The sequence below is a fragment of the Gopherus evgoodei genome, chromosome 14 (genome assembly GCF_007399415.2).
Source record: "Gopherus evgoodei ecotype Sinaloan lineage chromosome 14, rGopEvg1_v1.p, whole genome shotgun sequence".
Classification (NCBI taxonomy): domain Eukaryota; kingdom Metazoa; phylum Chordata; order Testudines; family Testudinidae; genus Gopherus; species Gopherus evgoodei.
The window spans coordinates 117,493-134,903 of NC_044335.1; the positions used below are offsets into that span (position 1 = coordinate 117,493).

The 17,411-nt window shown below is 48.4% G+C and overlaps 3 protein-coding genes across 3 annotated transcripts in view; 2 read left to right on the top strand and 1 right to left on the bottom strand.

Moving 5' to 3' along the window:
- The first annotated feature begins 40 nt into the window (after positions 1-40).
- DDX27 (DEAD-box helicase 27) lies at positions 41-7,967 on the top strand. The gene is made up of 21 exons (XM_030533364.1): positions 41-146; positions 232-363; positions 1,194-1,256; positions 1,469-1,625; positions 2,078-2,127; positions 2,303-2,389; positions 2,662-2,767; positions 2,853-3,026; positions 3,386-3,536; positions 3,684-3,783; positions 3,901-4,042; positions 4,192-4,345; positions 4,450-4,531; positions 4,620-4,797; positions 4,933-5,039; positions 5,403-5,505; positions 5,651-5,745; positions 5,848-5,974; positions 6,491-6,575; positions 7,098-7,172; positions 7,482-7,967. The coding sequence occupies exons 1-21, from the start codon at positions 57-59 to the stop codon at positions 7,495-7,497; spliced, it is 2,274 nt and encodes a 757-aa protein (XP_030389224.1). The 5' UTR covers positions 41-56; the 3' UTR covers positions 7,498-7,967.
- Positions 7,968-11,684: 3,717 nt separating this feature from the next.
- Positions 11,685-15,372, bottom strand: SNRPB (small nuclear ribonucleoprotein polypeptides B and B1). Its single transcript, XM_030532865.1, has 7 exons — positions 15,259-15,372; positions 14,936-15,087; positions 13,649-13,760; positions 13,246-13,398; positions 12,660-12,798; positions 12,182-12,307; positions 11,685-11,872 (listed from the first exon to the last, which is right to left on the bottom strand). The coding sequence occupies exons 1-7, from the start codon at positions 15,259-15,261 to the stop codon at positions 11,835-11,837; spliced, it is 723 nt and encodes a 240-aa protein (XP_030388725.1). The 5' UTR covers positions 15,262-15,372; the 3' UTR covers positions 11,685-11,834.
- A 109-nt stretch (positions 15,373-15,481) lies between these two features.
- The window catches only part of ELMO2 (engulfment and cell motility 2), a 63,378-nt gene continuing 61,448 nt past the window's right edge, over positions 15,482-17,411 (top strand). Inside the window, exon 1 of the mRNA XM_030532859.1 lies at positions 15,482-15,784. The gene's annotated coding sequence lies outside the window, so the exon portion shown is untranslated. The remainder of the gene's footprint in view (positions 15,785-17,411) is intronic.

The window sequence follows — 17,411 nt, forward strand, 5'->3', positions numbered from 1 at the left end:
CGCGTGCCTGCCCCCTGAGCAGGGCACTGAGGAGGCGGTGGGTGCGCGCGCGCGCCATGCTGCAGGGGCTGGGGCTCGTGGCCACGCTCGGGGAGGGGGATGCGGCGCCAGAGGAGCCCGAGTCCGGGGACTCGGCGGATGAGGAGGTGAGGGGCCGCCGCGGGCCGGGCCGGGCCGGGCCGGGAGCCAGGCTGCCGTCTGGGCCCCGCCTCACCCCCTTCTCGTCCGCAGGAGCCGCTGGGCCGGGGGCAGCAGAGACGCCGCGGCGGGGACTTCAGTGCCGGCTTCGTCTTCGCGGAGAAGGAGGCTCCGGGCGCGGCGAGCGGGGCGTGGGCGGAGGCGCTGCGCCAGCTCAGGGGCAAGGTACGCGGGCAGAGGGGTTGCTGGGAGCGCGGGGCCCAGACACCCCGCCCGAGGCAGCGGCGGGGAGCTGCCAGAGGAGGCCTCGCTGGATTATGGCTGTAGCCCGAATTTATGCATTTTTAAAGGTGTTTAATATGTGTGCGTAGTCTCATTCCGCACGTAAATGGCGTCAATTCTTCTGTTTGTAACGCTGCACAACCGTGCTTTGCAGCGGGCAGTGCTAACTGCATGGTGTGAACACGTGTTGCCTTGGATCTGTTCTGACTTTCTAGCTTCCCGATTGCACTGAACGTTTTCTTGGTCATGTGCTGTGAGATAGGGCCAATAGCAGTTGGCTCTGTTGACCATTTTCTCTATGGTAAACAGTCTTGCACTTTTCATTCTCCCCTCATAGAAGGAAGGGGATGGAGGTTGCAATGGGTAGGGTCTCCTGGGATTCGTAGGGTCCTGTTGGAACCTTACCAGATGTCACTTGGGTGCTGTGACCCTGACAACTGATCTTGGTCACTTAGCGCCCATTCCACCATCCACACTTCTGTGTCTGGTAAAGTGTATTAAAACTAAAGGAAATAATCAGTATATGCCCAAAACACGCATGTCCCATACCCTGACTCTAGGTTGAAAGGTCTCTGGGAGAGGGACCAAGTCTCCTCTCACTGCTCTGTCATGCACCTTGCAGACTTTTGGGGCCTGCATATAAATGATGATGATGATCATGTTTTCCTATTCCCTTTGTTGTTTGCCAGCATTGCTGTGTGTCAGAGCCTATGCCGGCTGGCTCTTACAGATTCCCCCTTCCTCTCCCTAACTGTCTGTGTTGCCTTGCCTAGAGAGCAGCAGCAACAACACTGGATGAGAAGATTGAAAAAGTGAGAAAAAAAAGTAAAGCCCAGGTTAGTGGGATGTTCACTGATTTGTGGACAAAAGCTTTTAGCTCCTACCACCACCAACCCTTGGAAGGATCTCCCCATTGTGGGGGGGAGAAGGGAACTCTACCCTTCTTTCCATCCCCTTTTCCACAAGAAAACCTTTGGAAACTTCTGTTTAGAGGTTGGCTGGGATCTTTCTGACATGCTCCCCAGGCCATTGATCTCATCTCTTTTAGGAAAGGGAAGTGAAACATGTTAAGATGAAAGGGGAAGACACAAAGGTGGAGAAGGATGAAACCAAAGAGAAGGAAAGCGAGGAAGGCAGTGAAGAGGAGGAAGAGGATGTAGAGTCCCAGTATTCCTCAACTGATGAGAATATCCTCACCAAAGCAGGTAATTACATGGTGTGGGAAAGGGGCTGGAAGAAAGAAAGTAGTAGGGGGCCATTGGCAGAGTGGGGAAGAGAATCTCTTGAGTGAGAGCTGGCACCAGTGGCTGCATGAAAGGGAAATGGGCAGGAATCTCCCTTATTTGGCATATCTCCTCCCTGCTGGTCCGTGCAATATTATTCTTCAAGATTTTGCTCTTGTCTAATTGGAGTTTCAGCTCCCTGTATTTCCATCAGAAGTGTGTCCTTTCCATGGGGAAAGGAACTTGCTTGCCAGCTGGTTTCCCGGTTTGCTTGGGAATCAGTTTCACAGGCTTCTCCATAAATGACTAACTGTGGGGAGATATGGGGTAGAACTCTGGCAGGCACGCTGGGATGCAGGAAACATGCCTTGGTTGGGGCTTAGGTGAAGTTGCTCTTAAATGATGCTGAATGCTTAGCATATCTCTCTTTTCAGATACCCTCAAGGTGAAAGAGCGAAAGAGACAGAAGAATGTAGGAGAGATGGTGAGTGTCACCGGAGGGGAGGGTAGAATAACACTGAGCATTTCTCCAGCAAGCATCTTCCATTCCAAAGAACCCAGACTCACTTGACAAACGATAAGTGTGTAGGATGGAGCCCAGCAGTGCAGTGTGTGTTGGAAATTGTTGCAGCTCTTCCTCTTGCTTTTATTTCCTTCAGGAAACAAAGATATTTTTCGAAGATGCGTCTCAGTACGATGATAACTTGTCATTCCAGGACATGAACCTCTCACGCCCTCTACTAAAGGTATTAAGCTCTTTCAGTCACTGCAGAAAGGATTGCAAGGACGGGGACAGGAGTTCACAGCCTGTTCCATGTGCGTTTGGGGAAGCTCCAAGCTACTCCAGTCACAGTCTCTCCTAGCAGGAGACAGTATAGGGAATGGGCATGAGCGCTAGCTCTGGGGGAATTAATGTTTTCTAGTGTAGAATAAGGTGAGATTTCCACTACACAGGTAACATCTAGATTGAGATTTCCCTTCTTTTATCTGATGCCTAACTAGTCTGTTTACTTGGCAGGCAATCACAGCCCTGAGCTTCAAGCAGCCAACCCCAATCCAGAAGGCCTGTATCCCCGTGGGTCTGCTGGGGAAGGATATTTGTGCTTGTGCTGCCACTGGGACAGGTAAGAGCCTAGATGAGGACTGAGGTGCTCAGGGAAGCATCATGTTTTTGAGGTGAACTAATTCTTGATGCCCTGTGTTCTGCAGGTAAAACCGCTGCATTCACCCTACCTGTACTAGAGCGCTTGATCTACAAGCCTCGTCAGGCTCCAGTGACTCGGGTGCTGGTTCTGGTGCCAACACGAGAGTTAGGCATTCAAGTGCACTCTGTCACCAAGCAGCTGGCCCAGTTCAGCAGCATCACAACCTGTCTAGCTGTGGGTGAGTATGAGCCATGGGGCTGAGAGTTCAGTTCACATGGACCATGCTATCCCCTTCCAAACTGCTCTAGATAACCCCTAACTCTAAGGGATGGGGGCATAGAGAACCTGGAGTCCCATGATTAGAGCTGGTCAGGCTATAGGGCAATGTTCACCTGTTCACTGTATATATACACTGATGCTTTAACCTGGAGTGGTGTCCTGTGCTTCTCCCATGGCATATGGGGACGGTCCACATCTACAATCAGGGGTCACTTTTGTATCTGATGTCTGAGGTACTCACTGAAAGGACTCTTCACTCCTGCAATGGATAGAGGCCTGGAGGGTCTCATGGTCCTTTCTGGGTATTCACCATTACAGGGGGCTTGGATGTGAAGACTCAGGAGGCAGCTTTGCGCTCTGGGCCAGACATTCTGATTGCCACCCCTGGGCGCCTGATAGATCATCTCCATAACTGCCCCTCCTTCCACCTGAGCAGTATCGAAGTGCTGATCTTGGATGAGGCAGACAGGTAAGCTGGGTGGGTTGGTGGTAGAGAATGAGGTATTGGCTTCTAGCTTGCCCATTGCTGTGAGAGGAGAGTTTGCCTGGTCTAGAACAGCAGCTGGTCAGGGTTGATGGGTAAAGCAGAATCTTCTACAGCTTTTCTCCTTTCTAGGATGTTGGATGAGTATTTTGAGGAACAGATGAAGGAGATCATTCGGCTATGCTCCCACCACCGTCAGACCATGCTGTTCTCTGCCACCATGACAGATGAGGTAAGGATGGTGCCTAAACAGTCTGTTAGGAGGCATGTTCAGTTCAGATGGGAGGGTGGGAATGGAGGGTTTGGGCAGACTTCCCTTTGTGTTGCTTCCCTTCCTTCGTTTGGATAGGTGAAGGATTTGGCTGCTGTTTCCCTGAAAAATCCTGTCCGGATTTTTGTGAATAGCAACACGGATGTAGCCCCTTTCCTGCGGCAGGAATTCATCCGGGTCCGTCCCAACAGAGAAGGGGACAGAGAAGCTATTGTGTCAGGTGAGTAGTGCGGTGTAGGAGGAGGGGTTGGATGGGTGAGCCCTGGCAGGTGGCCTAGGAAAGCTGGAAGCAGTGTTTTACTGCAAGGTAGCTTTGGGGGGACACCTAGAGCTGCCTCTGCTGCTTGCTGACAGGACTTTGTCTTTCAGCTCTGCTGACACGGACCTTCACAGACCACGTGATGCTTTTCACACAGACCAAGAAGCAGGCTCACCGCATGCACATCCTGCTGGGGCTGATGGGTCTGCAGGTAGGGGAGCTACATGGGAACCTCTCTCAGACACAACGGTTGGAGGCCCTCAGGTACTGGCATAGTGGGTAGCCCCAGAGGGGGAGAAGAGTGGCTTCTGCGGGAATTGGGAAGGGAGCCCATTGCTTGCATAACAGCTTGTATTCTCTGCGCTCAGGCGCTTTAAAGATGAGCAGATCGATGTCCTGGTAGCTACAGATGTTGCAGCCCGAGGACTTGACATCGAGGGTGTCAAAACGGTAAGTGTGCGAGGCTCTGAGCCCACTTGAGGTACCATGAGTCCGACATTGGCCTTGCCTTCCTGCTAACCCCATGTCTCCCCACCAGGTGATCAACTTCACCATGCCCAACACCACCAAGCACTATGTGCACCGGGTGGGGCGGACAGCGCGGGCTGGTCGTGCTGGCCGCTCAGTCTCACTGGTGGGTGAGGAGGAGCGCAAGATGCTGAAGGAGATTGTGAAGACAGCCAAGATGCCAGTGAAGGCCAGAATCCTCCCCCAGGGTATGTGCTTTGCTGGGACAGGATTGCAGACAAGTAGCCCCATGGGTGGTGGGGATGGGAGATGCTGAAGCACAGGCAGTTCTCATAGGGTCCGTGTATGTCTTTCTCTCTGGTCCCCACTGGGTGTGTCTGCAGATGTGATCCTGAAATTCCGGGAGAAGATTGAGAAGCTGGAGAAAGATGTGTATGCAGTGCTGCGTCTAGAGCGTGAGGAGCGTGAGATGCAGCAATCAGAGGCCCAGGTGAGGGTAGTGAGAGCTTGCTCCTACAGTCTGGGCTCGGTAGGGCACTGAGATATGGGGAACTCACTCCCATGGGTGTGGACTGGCTACTCTGAAGGATGAACAGGGCAAAGCCCCTAGCCCAGAGTAGGGCATTCTTGGTGGGGAAATGTTCCCCCAGTCACCTAGTGAAGGTGAGCAGGGGCTCTTGAGGCTCCATGCACTATAATCCCTACTACCAAGGGCTTCTATGCACAAATACTGACAGTGATCCTTTGAGGCTTGAGGTGTGGGGAGAGCTATTTCCTGCCCTATCTTCTCCAGACTGGGTAGTGGCCACTCTGCAGGTCCATGAGCTCCCCATCTGCTTGGGCTGTCCCATAGATCAACATGGCAAAGAAGCGACTGGAGGCAGGAGAACAGAAAGTGGAAGAGGGGCCTGAGCGGAGCTGGTTCCAGAGCCGAGAAGAGAGAAAGAAAGAGAAATGTGAGTCCTGGGAGAGGGAGGCCTTTGGGTCTGGACCAATGGGCTAATTCGAATCATGCATCTCTGAATTGGGTCTGAAATTGCTCTCTGTTCTTGAACCTTCTGTATTCCCTCACCCCTTGTCTGTCTGTCTGTCTCTCTCTAGTGGCTAAAGCCCTTCAGGAATTTGACTTGGCATTGAGAGGAAAGAAGAAGAGGAAGAAATTTATGCAGGATACTCAGAAAAAAGGCCAAATGACAGTGAGTGAGGGGATCTGAGAGGAGGCAAGGGCCTGGGTTGCTTGATCTGCTCCCTCATGCAGGGGCATATTAACTGTAAACTTAGATTTCTGTCTCTCCCAGCCAGAGGAGAGATCACAATTTGAAATCCTGAAGTCGCAGATGTATGCAGAGCGTGTAGCAAAGAGGAACCGCCGAGCAAAGCGAGCTCGAGTTGTGCCCGAGGATGAGCCTCCCTCAACAGCAGCAGGTAAGAGAAGAGCATTTGTTCTCCACAAAAACAGCTCAGAGAACACTTTAGCTGATTTCCTAGTTGCAGTGTAGCTGCTCCTTAGAGCTGGATGCTGCTTGTGAGAGCTGAGAGCATGCTTACTGCTGAGGTGCAGGAGAGTTTTGCTGCTAGCATTTATCTTAATGCTGATTGCATAAATGCCACTGGTGTCTGTGCTGTTAACAAACCAAATCAATAGAAAGTGACCTGGAAGACTGGAACACTGGAGACTGCAGGCAGTGACGGGAGAGTCCATTTCCTGTCCATAAAATGTATGTTCCCAGTGCCCACACTCATCACTAAGAGGGCTAAGGCCAGTCTTTTTGTTCTGCATTTGTACAGCATCTAGCACCATGGGGTTATAGTCCATGACTTGAGTTCCTAGGCGTTATAGTAATGCAAATAGTGTTGTGGACTGTGTGACCTTGTCACAGACCCTGCTTCTGTACATCAAGCCTTGCTAATCATTGGCTCTGTTGTTGCTTGCTTTCCAAGGCCTCAAACGGAAGAAGCAATCATCTGTCTTTGACGAGGAGCTCACCAACACAAGCAGGAAGGCCCTAAAACAGTATCGTGCTGGGTAACTTGGCTCAACATCACTGGGTTTGCACAGGCTGTGGTGGAGGCACTCTATTCCCTGCACATCCATGGAAATCTTCACCAGTGATACCTTCTGCAGGCAGTAGAGAGGAGCTTTATCTTGCTGCTTTGAAGGACAGCAGGGGCAAGGGAGAGTTATACAGGAGTCATTCTGTCTACCTTAAATATCTTGTAAGGAGAGCAGAGAGTGTCCTGTCTGAGAGCACCTCTGTCACAGAGCAGAGGTTTTGCTCTCATACCGCCACTTCAGGTATCTGGGGGCAGGAAGAGATCAGGTGGCATGAGTGGGAAACCACTCCTTGCGTGGGCTGGGGGCAATGCAGTGGGTGAGCAAAGGAATACTTTTCTGAGCTAAGACTATCCTCCCACTCAGCACCAGAAAAGTACTGAATCATGACAGGTAAGAACAAACCCATGGGCAATACATGAACTGAGCAGAGGGGTATAGAGCATCCTATTTCAGGGAGCATGGCTATGTCTCACTGAGCTATTTCCCATGCAGCCCCTCCTTTGAAGAGCGGAAGCGTTTGGGCTTAGCCCGACACCGGAAAGGAGGAAACTTCAAATCCAAGTCCAGGTAAACAGCCTTATTACCTTTTAAGATTTTTCTGTTGGCCTGGTTTGTCCCATTTCCTCCTCTAAGGGCTACAGCAGACAAGCACTCATGGTGCTAATCTTGACACAAAGTTAGCCCTGTTTAAACAGTGCTGCCAGCCCCAAGTCTGGGAATACACATGGAGACTTGGGTTTTACTGACACACTGGTGGGCTACTTCTGAGCAGGCTGGCATTGACTTTGCCTCAGGGCTCATTTACCCCATCCTGTCCCTTTATCACTAGTGCAGGCATTTGGACTGATTAGGACTTCCAATATTGTCTTTTTACAGGTATAAGAGGAAGTAACAGCAGCTCTTTGCCAGAGGGATTCCTTGGAAAATCTAACTGTAGGAGACTTTGTGCCTCTTCCAGAAAAACCCTGCTTTCAGAAAACCCTGTTATTCTGTATTTGCTAAAATAATGTAGCCTCTGAAGTGGCCTGAACTTACGTCTGTTAAATTCTTGGACTCCGTGCAAATGCACCAGTACCTGCTAAATTAGCACATAAAGGAAAACCATGTCTTTTGCAGTTGCAGTGAAGGATTGACTTCCTTATATTTTTGTAACATAGCCTGCTGTTCACTTAGCTGTGGCAATTGAAAAAACTAGACCATGGGAGATGGTACAAAACTGCCAGGGTGGTTCTCACATTTTACGTCTTGTGTTGTACACTTACCTCAGTGAGCAAGGAGGCAAGAATCATACAAAAGTTCCTTTAATGTTACTGTGTGAAAATTGCTGGAATAGATGTAGTAAATGGGCAAATAGTTACTCAACTCTAGACATCAATTTTTCTTGAAGAAGGGTGGCACCACTTGCTGATACTGCCAGGAACTTAGTTGGATAGAAAATGCAGCGGAAGGGGCTGTATCTACATCCAGCCCTTGTAACCGTGCTCTAAAGCATGGAAGAGTTGATGAATCACAAGGAGTAGCAGTTGCTCTAGAGCTGAGGTCTACTAGAGATAGCACAGGGCAGGAGCACTACAGGCACAGCCTGCCTCTCCCCTTGTGAGAAGGAAGTAGCCCTATGTTGTACTATGCTGCAGGAACAAATATGCATGGATTCAAACTACATTCACTCCAGCTTTTTTCTTCCCTGCTGTCCTAATGCAGTGGCTGTAGAAGGCTGCAGATGCTGGTTAAATACTCTAGCACTAGTTCCAATACATACAAGCCACCACTCTGCTTGCTGCTACTGCATGAGGTCTTACTCAGTGCATTAAGTCTTGACAAGGGAAGGGGCCCTGTGATAGAGAAAACAGTTGACCTTGGTCTGGCAAGCTTAGTAATATCCAGTTTAACAAAAGGACAGAGAGCAATTCTATAGTGGAGAGTACAGGTGTGGGTCTCGATCAAGAACGTGACCAGAAGCTACATATTAGGATGAACATGACTGGATTAGAACAGCTTGCTATAGCACAGTCCAGAAAAGGTGAAATGTACTTAAACCAGGGATGTCAAATGCATTTGGGAGTGAAGACCAAGTTCTATTTTTATTAGTCTATGTTGAGATGTAGACAGGGCCCTTTGTAGTGGCATAATGGGACAGATGCCAAACCACTGTAACTTGTTGACTTCATAATTCAGTGCTGAGTCCCAGCTCCTGGGGTCTCCTACTTATAGCAATCACAAAGCTTTCTCTTAAGTTTAAAAACTGAGCCATGGGTAACCAAACCAGTAATAGCTGTCTGAGACTGCAGCCATTTTGAAGAAAAGCTCTAGAAAGTGAATACTAGAATCCATTGTTCTAGGAGGCCTCTGGTGGAGAAAGAGGACTGTCACTATAAGTTCTGGGGGCCTCCCACCAATTGGTAACATCACAGGAGCCAATGCCAGGTGCTTCAGAGGGAATGAAAAGAACAGGGTAATTATTGAGTGATGCATCCCCTGTTGTCCACTCCCAGTTTCTGGCACTTAGAGGCTAAGGTCACCAGAGCATGGGATTGCATCCCTGGCCAGTACCCACTCAGAGACCTATCCTCCATGAATTTTTCTAATTCTTTTTTCAACCCAGTTATACTTTTGGTCTTCACAACATTCCCTGGAAATTAGTTTCACAGATTGACTGTGTGAAGGAATGCTTCCTTTTGTTCATTTTAAACCTGCTACCTATAAATTTCATTAGGTGATCCCTGGTTCTTGTGTTACATGAAGGGGTAAATAACATTTCCTTATTCACTTTCTCTACTCCATTCATGATTTTATAGACCTCTGTCATATCATACATCCACTAGATCACCCTTGTCCACACGGTAGTTGACACCCCCCCCCCAAAGAATTCTAATAGATTGAGGCATAAATTTCCCTTTACTAAAGCAGTGTTGATTCTTCCTCAACAAATCATGTTCATCTATGCATCTGATAATTCTGTTCTTTACTATAGTTTCAGTCATTTTGCCTGGTACTGAAATTAGGGTTAACTGGCCTGTAATTGCCAGGATCTGCTCTGGAGCCCTTTTTAAAAATTGTCTCACCTACCTGTACCACTACACCCCTTTGGAGTTGCTGCTGGACATGCTGGCCACTTGCCAGAGTGGCGTGGGGCCAGGATAGGCAGGAAGCCAGCCTTAGTCCTGCTGCATCACCACCTGAGCTAAGTAGTGCCCAGCTGGAGCCTTAACTCCAGCCCTGAGCCCCCTCCTACATCCCAACCCCCTGCCCCAGGCTCAGCCTGAAGCCCCTCCCACACTCCAACCCCCTTGGGCCCAACCCAAAGCCCATACTCTCTCCTGCACCCCAGCCTCCTGTCCCAGGCTGGTGAAAGTAATAGAGGGTGGGGGGATGGAGTGAGCTGGATGGGGCCTCAGGGAAGCAGTAGGGTAAGGGTGTTGGGTTTGCATGATGGTTATTTCTACATTTTCTTTGAGGTGGGTCCTGGGTTGCACTTTAAATTTAAAGTTATCTTGTGCTTAAAAAGGTTGGAGACTACTGCCCTAAAGATTTTATAGTACTGTTTGATTAATTTGATTTTCAATATATTTAACTTGATGCTTTTTCACTTGTAGTGCCACTCTCCCACCAGTACACCCTTCTGACATTCCTGTAGTATTTTCTACCTTGCTATTACTTTGTCCCATTGATTCATTGTTCTACCAAGTTTCTGTGCACATTTTATCAATATCTTCACTAAATATCAGGCACTCAAGTTCACCTTAGTATTTATACTTCTAGCATTTATATATAAGCACATGTCCAATTTGTCCCTGTCTGCCATTATGTGATTTAGTTGAATGGTACCCCTGTATTTGCATGTTTCTTTTCTGCTCCTACCTAAGGCTTATCAACTTGCATCCTCACCTCTTTATTAGGATAGAGACAATCCCCATTAATAGATCCTTTCCTAACCCATGTTTCTGCCCAAACCATGTGCTCTTCTGTAAATATCAGTTTTCCCCCAGCCCTTAGTTTAAAGCTTATCTACAATCTTTTTATTTTAGTTGCCAGCAATCTGGTAGAACCCATCCTCCTTGCGCATAAGTTGGGAAACTACTGTAGATCTGGCCCAAACAGGTGTGCTATGGAATTTTTTAATAGTGTGAGAACAAAGGGGGAATGCTGCCTTCTGATTGGCTGTTTGCTTGACTGCCCCACCACCACAGGTGGAACCACCAATCAGAGCTTCAACTGCCTATGCTTTTGAATGGACTCTGGAATCTCTTTTTATTTACTTATTTAATTTTCTCTAGAGTCTGGACCTTGACCAAAAATAGATGTGCTACTCTAGAGGCTCCTCCTTTCCAAAAGATTCCCCAGTTCCTAATGAACCTAAACCCCTCTTCCCTACACCATTGTCTCATGCATGCAGTGATACCTTGCAGTTCTGCCTGTGTAACTGGCAACATATCAGAAAATGCTACTATGGAGGTCCTGGACTTCAATATTGTACCTAGTTCCTTACATTTGGCTTTCATGACCTTTTTCCTTATGTCATTGGTACCTATGTATATTATGGACTACTGGCTTCTCCCCAGCATGTCACATAAGCCTGTCTAGATGTCTCAAGAGATCAGCAATCTTTGCAACCAGCAGGCAGTTCACCATGTGGTTCTCAGGCTTAGCACAAACCCAGCTGTCTACATTTCTAGTGATCAAATCTCCCATTGCTATTACCTAGCTATTTCTAATAAGTGGGATTCCCTCCTCCAGAGAGGAATTTCAGCATGAGGAGACAACTATAGCCTCAGCCCTCACACTTCATATGCCTCCCCCAAGGGCACCCCTCAAATGAGAATAGTCCTGTCAAGCCAAAAGTTGTTCTGCAGAGGTACAGCCATCTACCTCAAACATGGTAAGAACAAACCAGAAGTCACCCCAAACATTAATTCTTTGGCTAGTGCTTAGAGCAGTGGTGTAGTATGCACTGAGTACAAGCAGCCAGCACAACCCCTGCACTCAGACGAAGAGGAAAATACATGCTGTGCTTTTCCACCTTCCACACAGAGCCTTGGGGCCTCAAACCACCTGCAGGTGGAATAAAAATAATTCCCAAAGGAGAGTTTTCTAACTTTATTAAAAAGGGCAAATTTTACAGCCAGTAAATAAAATATACATAATGAATCCTAGGCCATTCAGGGAGGCAATACAGAGCCCATTCACTTAACACCAGCTCCCACACAATCCACAGTAACAGCACAGAACATCTTAGGGCCGAGGTGGGCGCATACCAGGGGGAGGGGGACCTGGAAGAGAAAGAACAAAGGCCATCAGTTGAAAAGTCTACAAAGAACAGGCAAGCATCTGAAGCAAGGCCATGCAGAAAGTTCTATTCAGCAACAGTGCAGTTCATTGCTTCAAAGGACCTAGAGGCCCTTCTTAAGACACTGAATGGTATTACAGGGCAGTTTAGTTTCTCGGCTGTCCTAGCTGGGGAACATAGTTCTGCTCCCCCATACCCTACGGAAGTGTATACATTGTCACAGTCCCACACTTCTGCTTACAGTAAAGAAACTGGATACCACCCTTCCCACATGCCAAGAAGGCTCACTCACCTCTCATCCCTGGGGGAGGCGGTCTCATCCCTGGGGGAGGCATTCCCATGGGTGCACCTCGGCCAGGTGGCATTCCCATTGGTGGACCCATGGGTGGTCTCATGCCAGGAGGTGGTCCCATCATTCCTGCAATGAAAGGAAGAGGACAAGTCTCAGAACTGGTACAGACACTTGCTACACCAAAGAGAGAGATGAGCATTCCACCACAGATTGGCCTTGTAATAAGCACTGAGGCTCACACTCCCAACCCAGAGAGGAACAAACAGAAGTCTCCAGCAGATTATTTGCTTACTGTTTGCTACAGTTCCATGTTGAATATAGCCACCACTCACTGCTAAAACTACTGGCTGGACCTCAGAGTAATCCTGCTTAATATCAATTCTTCACTGGGTTCAGATAAAGTCAAGATTCATCATCAATCCAGCCACACCCTATGGTCCTCCTCTTGTCCTAGACCACAAGGAAAGCTGTTCTTTACCTGGAGGAGGTGCTCCTCTGCCCATTGGAGGGGGAGGACCACCACGGCCTGGTGTATACTGGGTAGGAGCTCCTGCTATACTAGCTGTGGCTGCAGCAGCAGCAGCAGCAACTGTTCCACGGCCCTGAGGGGTCATCACCTGTGAACAGAAAGAAAATTCAAAGACTGCACAAAGTGTTGCTTTTATAGCAAATGGGACAATGAGAAGAAAGGTTTAACTTCATTTCTCATGCCTTAGGACTTTTACCTCATTTCCATTTCATGTCTGAGTCCTCATTACCAGACAGGGATGCACACCCTTAAACTACTGTGGGGAAATTCAGTGTAGAATTATACTAAGTGGGTTTTATGCAGGAAGCTGCATTTTTCCTTCAAACCCTTCCCTATCAGTGCATGAGCCACAGATGTGCGGAGGAGCCTGCTATGCTCCATGCTAGTCCCAGGACCTCAGTTAACAGGTCTATTTTTGGATTGCTGTTGCCTAGCACAATCACTTGAACCACACCAGAGCCAAGAGGTTGAAATCTATTCAAAATACAGTAATCAAGAGTTAAGTCCTTTCTTCTACTGAACTACAGCATTTCACCTGTTGGGATGGTCCTCCCACTCCTCTGACAGGACCAGCTAACCCTGCTGGCGCCTGTGGCATGGGGGCTCCAGCTGGCACTCCTCTTCCAGCTGCCCTCCCAACTCCAGGTCCTCCTGCAGCTCCAGCTAGAGGCACCCGGGCAATGCCAGTCTGAAACAGGGAAATACAAGCAATCAGTGATTTCAGTGCAGCAAGATGCTTCAGACCCCCAAGCACTTCATCTCTAATGGGTGTAAGCTACTACAGATCATGTTAGACTTTGCACAGTGAAATCCCGTGGATCCAGACACAGGCTAGTGCCAGGAAAGAGTGGAGCTAATGACTACCCATTTAAACCTCGTTGGCTATGGAAACTGGATTTAGCTGACCCTTTTGGTTCTGCACCCATCCTCCTCCTTACATCTTTTGGAGGTGGCCCCTCAACGGTCATAGACACCAGGTTCTCTCCTCGCAGCAATACCAGACCCAGGACCCGTTTCTCTTCCCGTTCCGGCTGCTTTGAATTCTTGGGTCTGAGAGAGAGAGAGAGAGAGAGAGAAGTAAGTTATTAGAGAAAAACACTCCTCTAACACCACTGTTCAAGTCTGTGGCAGATACCTCATCCAACTATTCCAAAACTGGTGACATTCCCCCATCCCAAGAACACACCAAAGCTGTCACTGAAGGAAGGGAACAGGCTCCACAAAATTGTTTCCCTGGCTTATTTTACCTGCTTGAATCAGAAGTGAGAAGAGAATATGCACACCTCCCAAAATCTATAGAGGTTCTTAGAATCCTATCAGTAAAGCAACTAACTCAACTCACCCATGCTTTTCAAACTAACACTTAACGCTGCAGTCCCTGCATTCCAACTCCTCCACTAGAGCTGCAGGAATAAAGTGAGCATAGAGAAACATGGAAGCAATCAGAACCAGAGGTACAGTGCAACCCTCATCTCAAACACCACAACCACCAAGTCAACCAGCTCTCACAACAGAAGCAGCAGGCAGGTGATTCAGAAAGCAGAGATGAAGAGCTCTATTACAAGATCTAGTTGGTCCAACTTTCCAGGGCCAGGACAAGATTGTTCCCTAGCGTACACTCCTCTAATAGTAACCCACATTAGCAGAGCTGTTACTCCACTAGTGGCTGATCTAAAAGGCTATGAATCTACTACAACTGCTAAAGACTCTTACTTTTAGGCTAGCTGGCTTTATATTCAAATTTTGCCAGTGGCCCAAGCCATTATAAGTCACACACCATGACAGCTAAAATAGCCTCCTAACCCTAGAAAGGAACAGACTCACCACAGTAACATCAGTTACATAAGTATTGGATTTATATTGAAGTATTATAAGTGTGGGACTCCCACTTGAGCTAGATATAGCTCAAAGTCAGGATGTTTTTCCATATATTCTGCTAAGTATTTTCATTGGAGCAGTGCGGAGAAACTGAGTTATATCCTCATTACCTACCCAAATAGGGCCCCTTCCATATTGGAGGTTACACCCTTCAGATATTTACAAACTATCACTCAACCTCTGCAAGGCAGTGGTGCTTAACCCCTTCAGTCTTTCCCTGGAACTCAATCCCGCTCATTCAGCTTTGTTACTCTTCCAAAATCCTTCAATGAGAATACACAGGACAGTCACCCATGTGATGCATTCTTTCTCCTCCACCCACACACACCCTGACAACCTCCGCTCACTTGATCTTGCGGAATTCATCGCAATCACACAGGATCAGATTCATGTGCTTGTCAAAGGCCTTGAAAGTGCCGATGAAGACGCGTCCATCCTGCAGGATACACCTCATGCGATAGTCGATGTGTTGCAGCATCTTGCTGCTCTTCCCCACAGTCTGCAAGAGCAGGAGCCGCGTTACACCCGGGCCCGGCCTCTCCCCGCCCCGGCCCCCGCCCCACCGCGTTACAACCGGGCCCGGCCGTTCCCCTCCCTTCAATGCGTTACGCCCGGGGCCCAGCCTCTCCCTTCCCCTCCTCCCGCCGCAGCGTTACACCCGGGGCCTCACCATAGTTGCGGCTTCTTCGTTACCAGCACTGCCGCCACCACCACCACACCAATCTCTCCCGCGCCAGCCTTGCCGACCGCCTGCTCACAGCGGAAACGTTGTCTGACCCGGAAGTGTCCGCGTGATAATTGTGCCCCCACGCTTCCGGTCCTTCCCCGCTATTTGGGCACACACCGGAAGCGCCTCCTCCCTTAGTGCCGGTACGGCTCCGCCCCTTCCCTCAGGCCGGGGGAACTGGAAGCGTTTCCGGTGGGGTTTCACAAAAGGAAACGGGGGCAGCGCCCTCGCTGCCCGCGCACCGAGCGATCGTCCGGCTTCCGCCGTAGCCTGTCCGCATCTGTGTTTGCCTGCGCCGGAGGCTATCGCCCGCCACGTGGAGCGGGGCCTGCCTGGGGCCGGGGTCTCGAGGCCAGGGCCAGGAGGCGGGGTGAAAGGGTCCGTCGCCGTCGTTTCTTACTGGACCCTGGCGGTGCCTGAGCTACCATGGCGCTTCCCTCACCTGGTCCTGCCCAAGGCCTGCAAGCAGGTGACGGGGGATTCTAGGAGCGTCTCGTTTCAGTGTTTAAATTAAACAGGCTGCATTTGCTTGCCTGCCCTCCTGCCCCATAGAGACAATCTAGTCCTCAGGCTTTCCCTCCTGCTCCCCGCATCTAGTGTTCTGCCGTTTCCTTGCGAGTTTCACCCCTGCTCTCTGCGAGTTTCACCCCAGCTCACTCCTGAGTGCTGATCTAAATAGGCAGATGCCCTACTAAGCTATTTTCTTGTAGGCATCATAGTAGGAGCTAAAGGAACCAGGGAACACACAGCAACCTTTTGATGCCAAAGGTGCTGTGCCACAAACCTCTGAACCCTTACCAAAGCGAAGGTTTAAGACAATATACTAACCATCAAGAAAGCCAAAGCTAAGAAACAATTTCTTGAGCAAGACCCTAACATAACAAGCAGTTGTTTGAAGGAAGTTGGCACTGGCCTCTCTGTAAGAAAATGTTAAAGTTCCTCTTCCATTTTTAAATATATTTAAAATGTGCATGATTTTTTGTAAATAAATCACAGAATTTTTGACACGTTGACATTGTGCAAGTAGTAAAGAGATGCTATGTCTCTGTTTTAGGAGCTATTAAATCACTCCCTCCTGATTTATTCTGCAATATTAATTGTTTTTTCAATCTGAGTGCCTGCGCCAAACTGTACAAAGCAACACTTCTTGCTGCTAGGACTAGCCAGTCTACAGTCAAAGAGATCACTTGCTCCTCTGAATCCCAGGAACAGCAAGTTGAGTCTAGGAGTCAATAGGACCTTAAATGATAGCAATATGAAGATAACACCCAGCTCTAGACCTCCTTTGTATTAAATGCAAACATTATTGTTTCCCAACTATCTAGGTACCTGGAGAAGCTCAGTCTCAGTGTAGAATAGCTGGCTGAAGCCAAACCAAAAGACAATGTAGGTGACTGGTGAAAAGTCCAAATCAGACTGAAGAGTTACAAAGAGATCTCATAAAACTGAGTGACTGACCAACAAAATGGCAAATTAAATTAAATGTTGATAAATGCAAAGTAATGCATATTGGAAAACATAATCCCAACGATACATATAAAATGATGGGGTATAAATTAGCTGTTACCTCAAGAAAAAGATCCTGGAGTCATTGTAGATAGTTCTCTGAAAACATCCACTCAGTGTGCAGCAGCTGTCAAAAAAGCTAACAGACTGTTGGAAATCTTTAAGAAAGGGATAGATATTAAGACAGAAAATATATTGCTTCTGTATAAATCCATGATACGCTCACATCCTGAATACTGCGGGCAGTTCTGGATGCCCCACCTCAAAAGAGATATTAGAATTGGAAAAGGTACAGAGATGATTAGGAACATGGAACATCTTCCATATGAGGAGAGATTAATAAGATTGGGTCTTTTCATCTTGGAAAAGAGATAACTAACAGGGGATATGATACAGGTCTACAAAATCATGGCTGGTGTAGAGAAAGTAAACAAGGAAGTGTTATTTACTCCTCAAACACAAAAACTTAGGGGGTCATGAAATTAATAGGCAGCAGGTTTAAAACAAACAAAAGGAAGTATTTCTTCACACAATGCACAGTCACTCTGTGGAACTCTTTGCCAGAGGATGTTGTGAAGGACAAGACTATT

Bases quoted from the DNA above. Each gene is read 5' to 3' on its own strand.
- DDX27 (XM_030533364.1), top strand. From the start codon at position 57: ATGCTGCAGGGGCTGGGGCTCGTGGCCACGCTCGGGGAGGGGGATGCG. The intron at 147-231 runs GTGAGGGGCCGC...TCTCGTCCGCAG, and splicing joins GGGACTCGGCGGATGAGGAG to GAGCCGCTGGGCCGGGGGCA. The intron at 6,576-7,097 runs GTAACTTGGCTC...TTTCCCATGCAG, and splicing joins CTAAAACAGTATCGTGCTGG to CCCCTCCTTTGAAGAGCGGA.
- SNRPB (XM_030532865.1), bottom strand. The intron at 13,761-14,935 runs GTGAGCGGAGGT...TCTCTCTCTCAG, and splicing joins GATGAATTCCGCAAGATCAA to ACCCAAGAATTCAAAGCAGC. The intron at 13,399-13,648 runs GTAAGGAGGAGG...TCCCTGTTTCAG, and splicing joins AGGGGCCACCTCCAAAAGAT to ACTGGCATTGCCCGGGTGCC.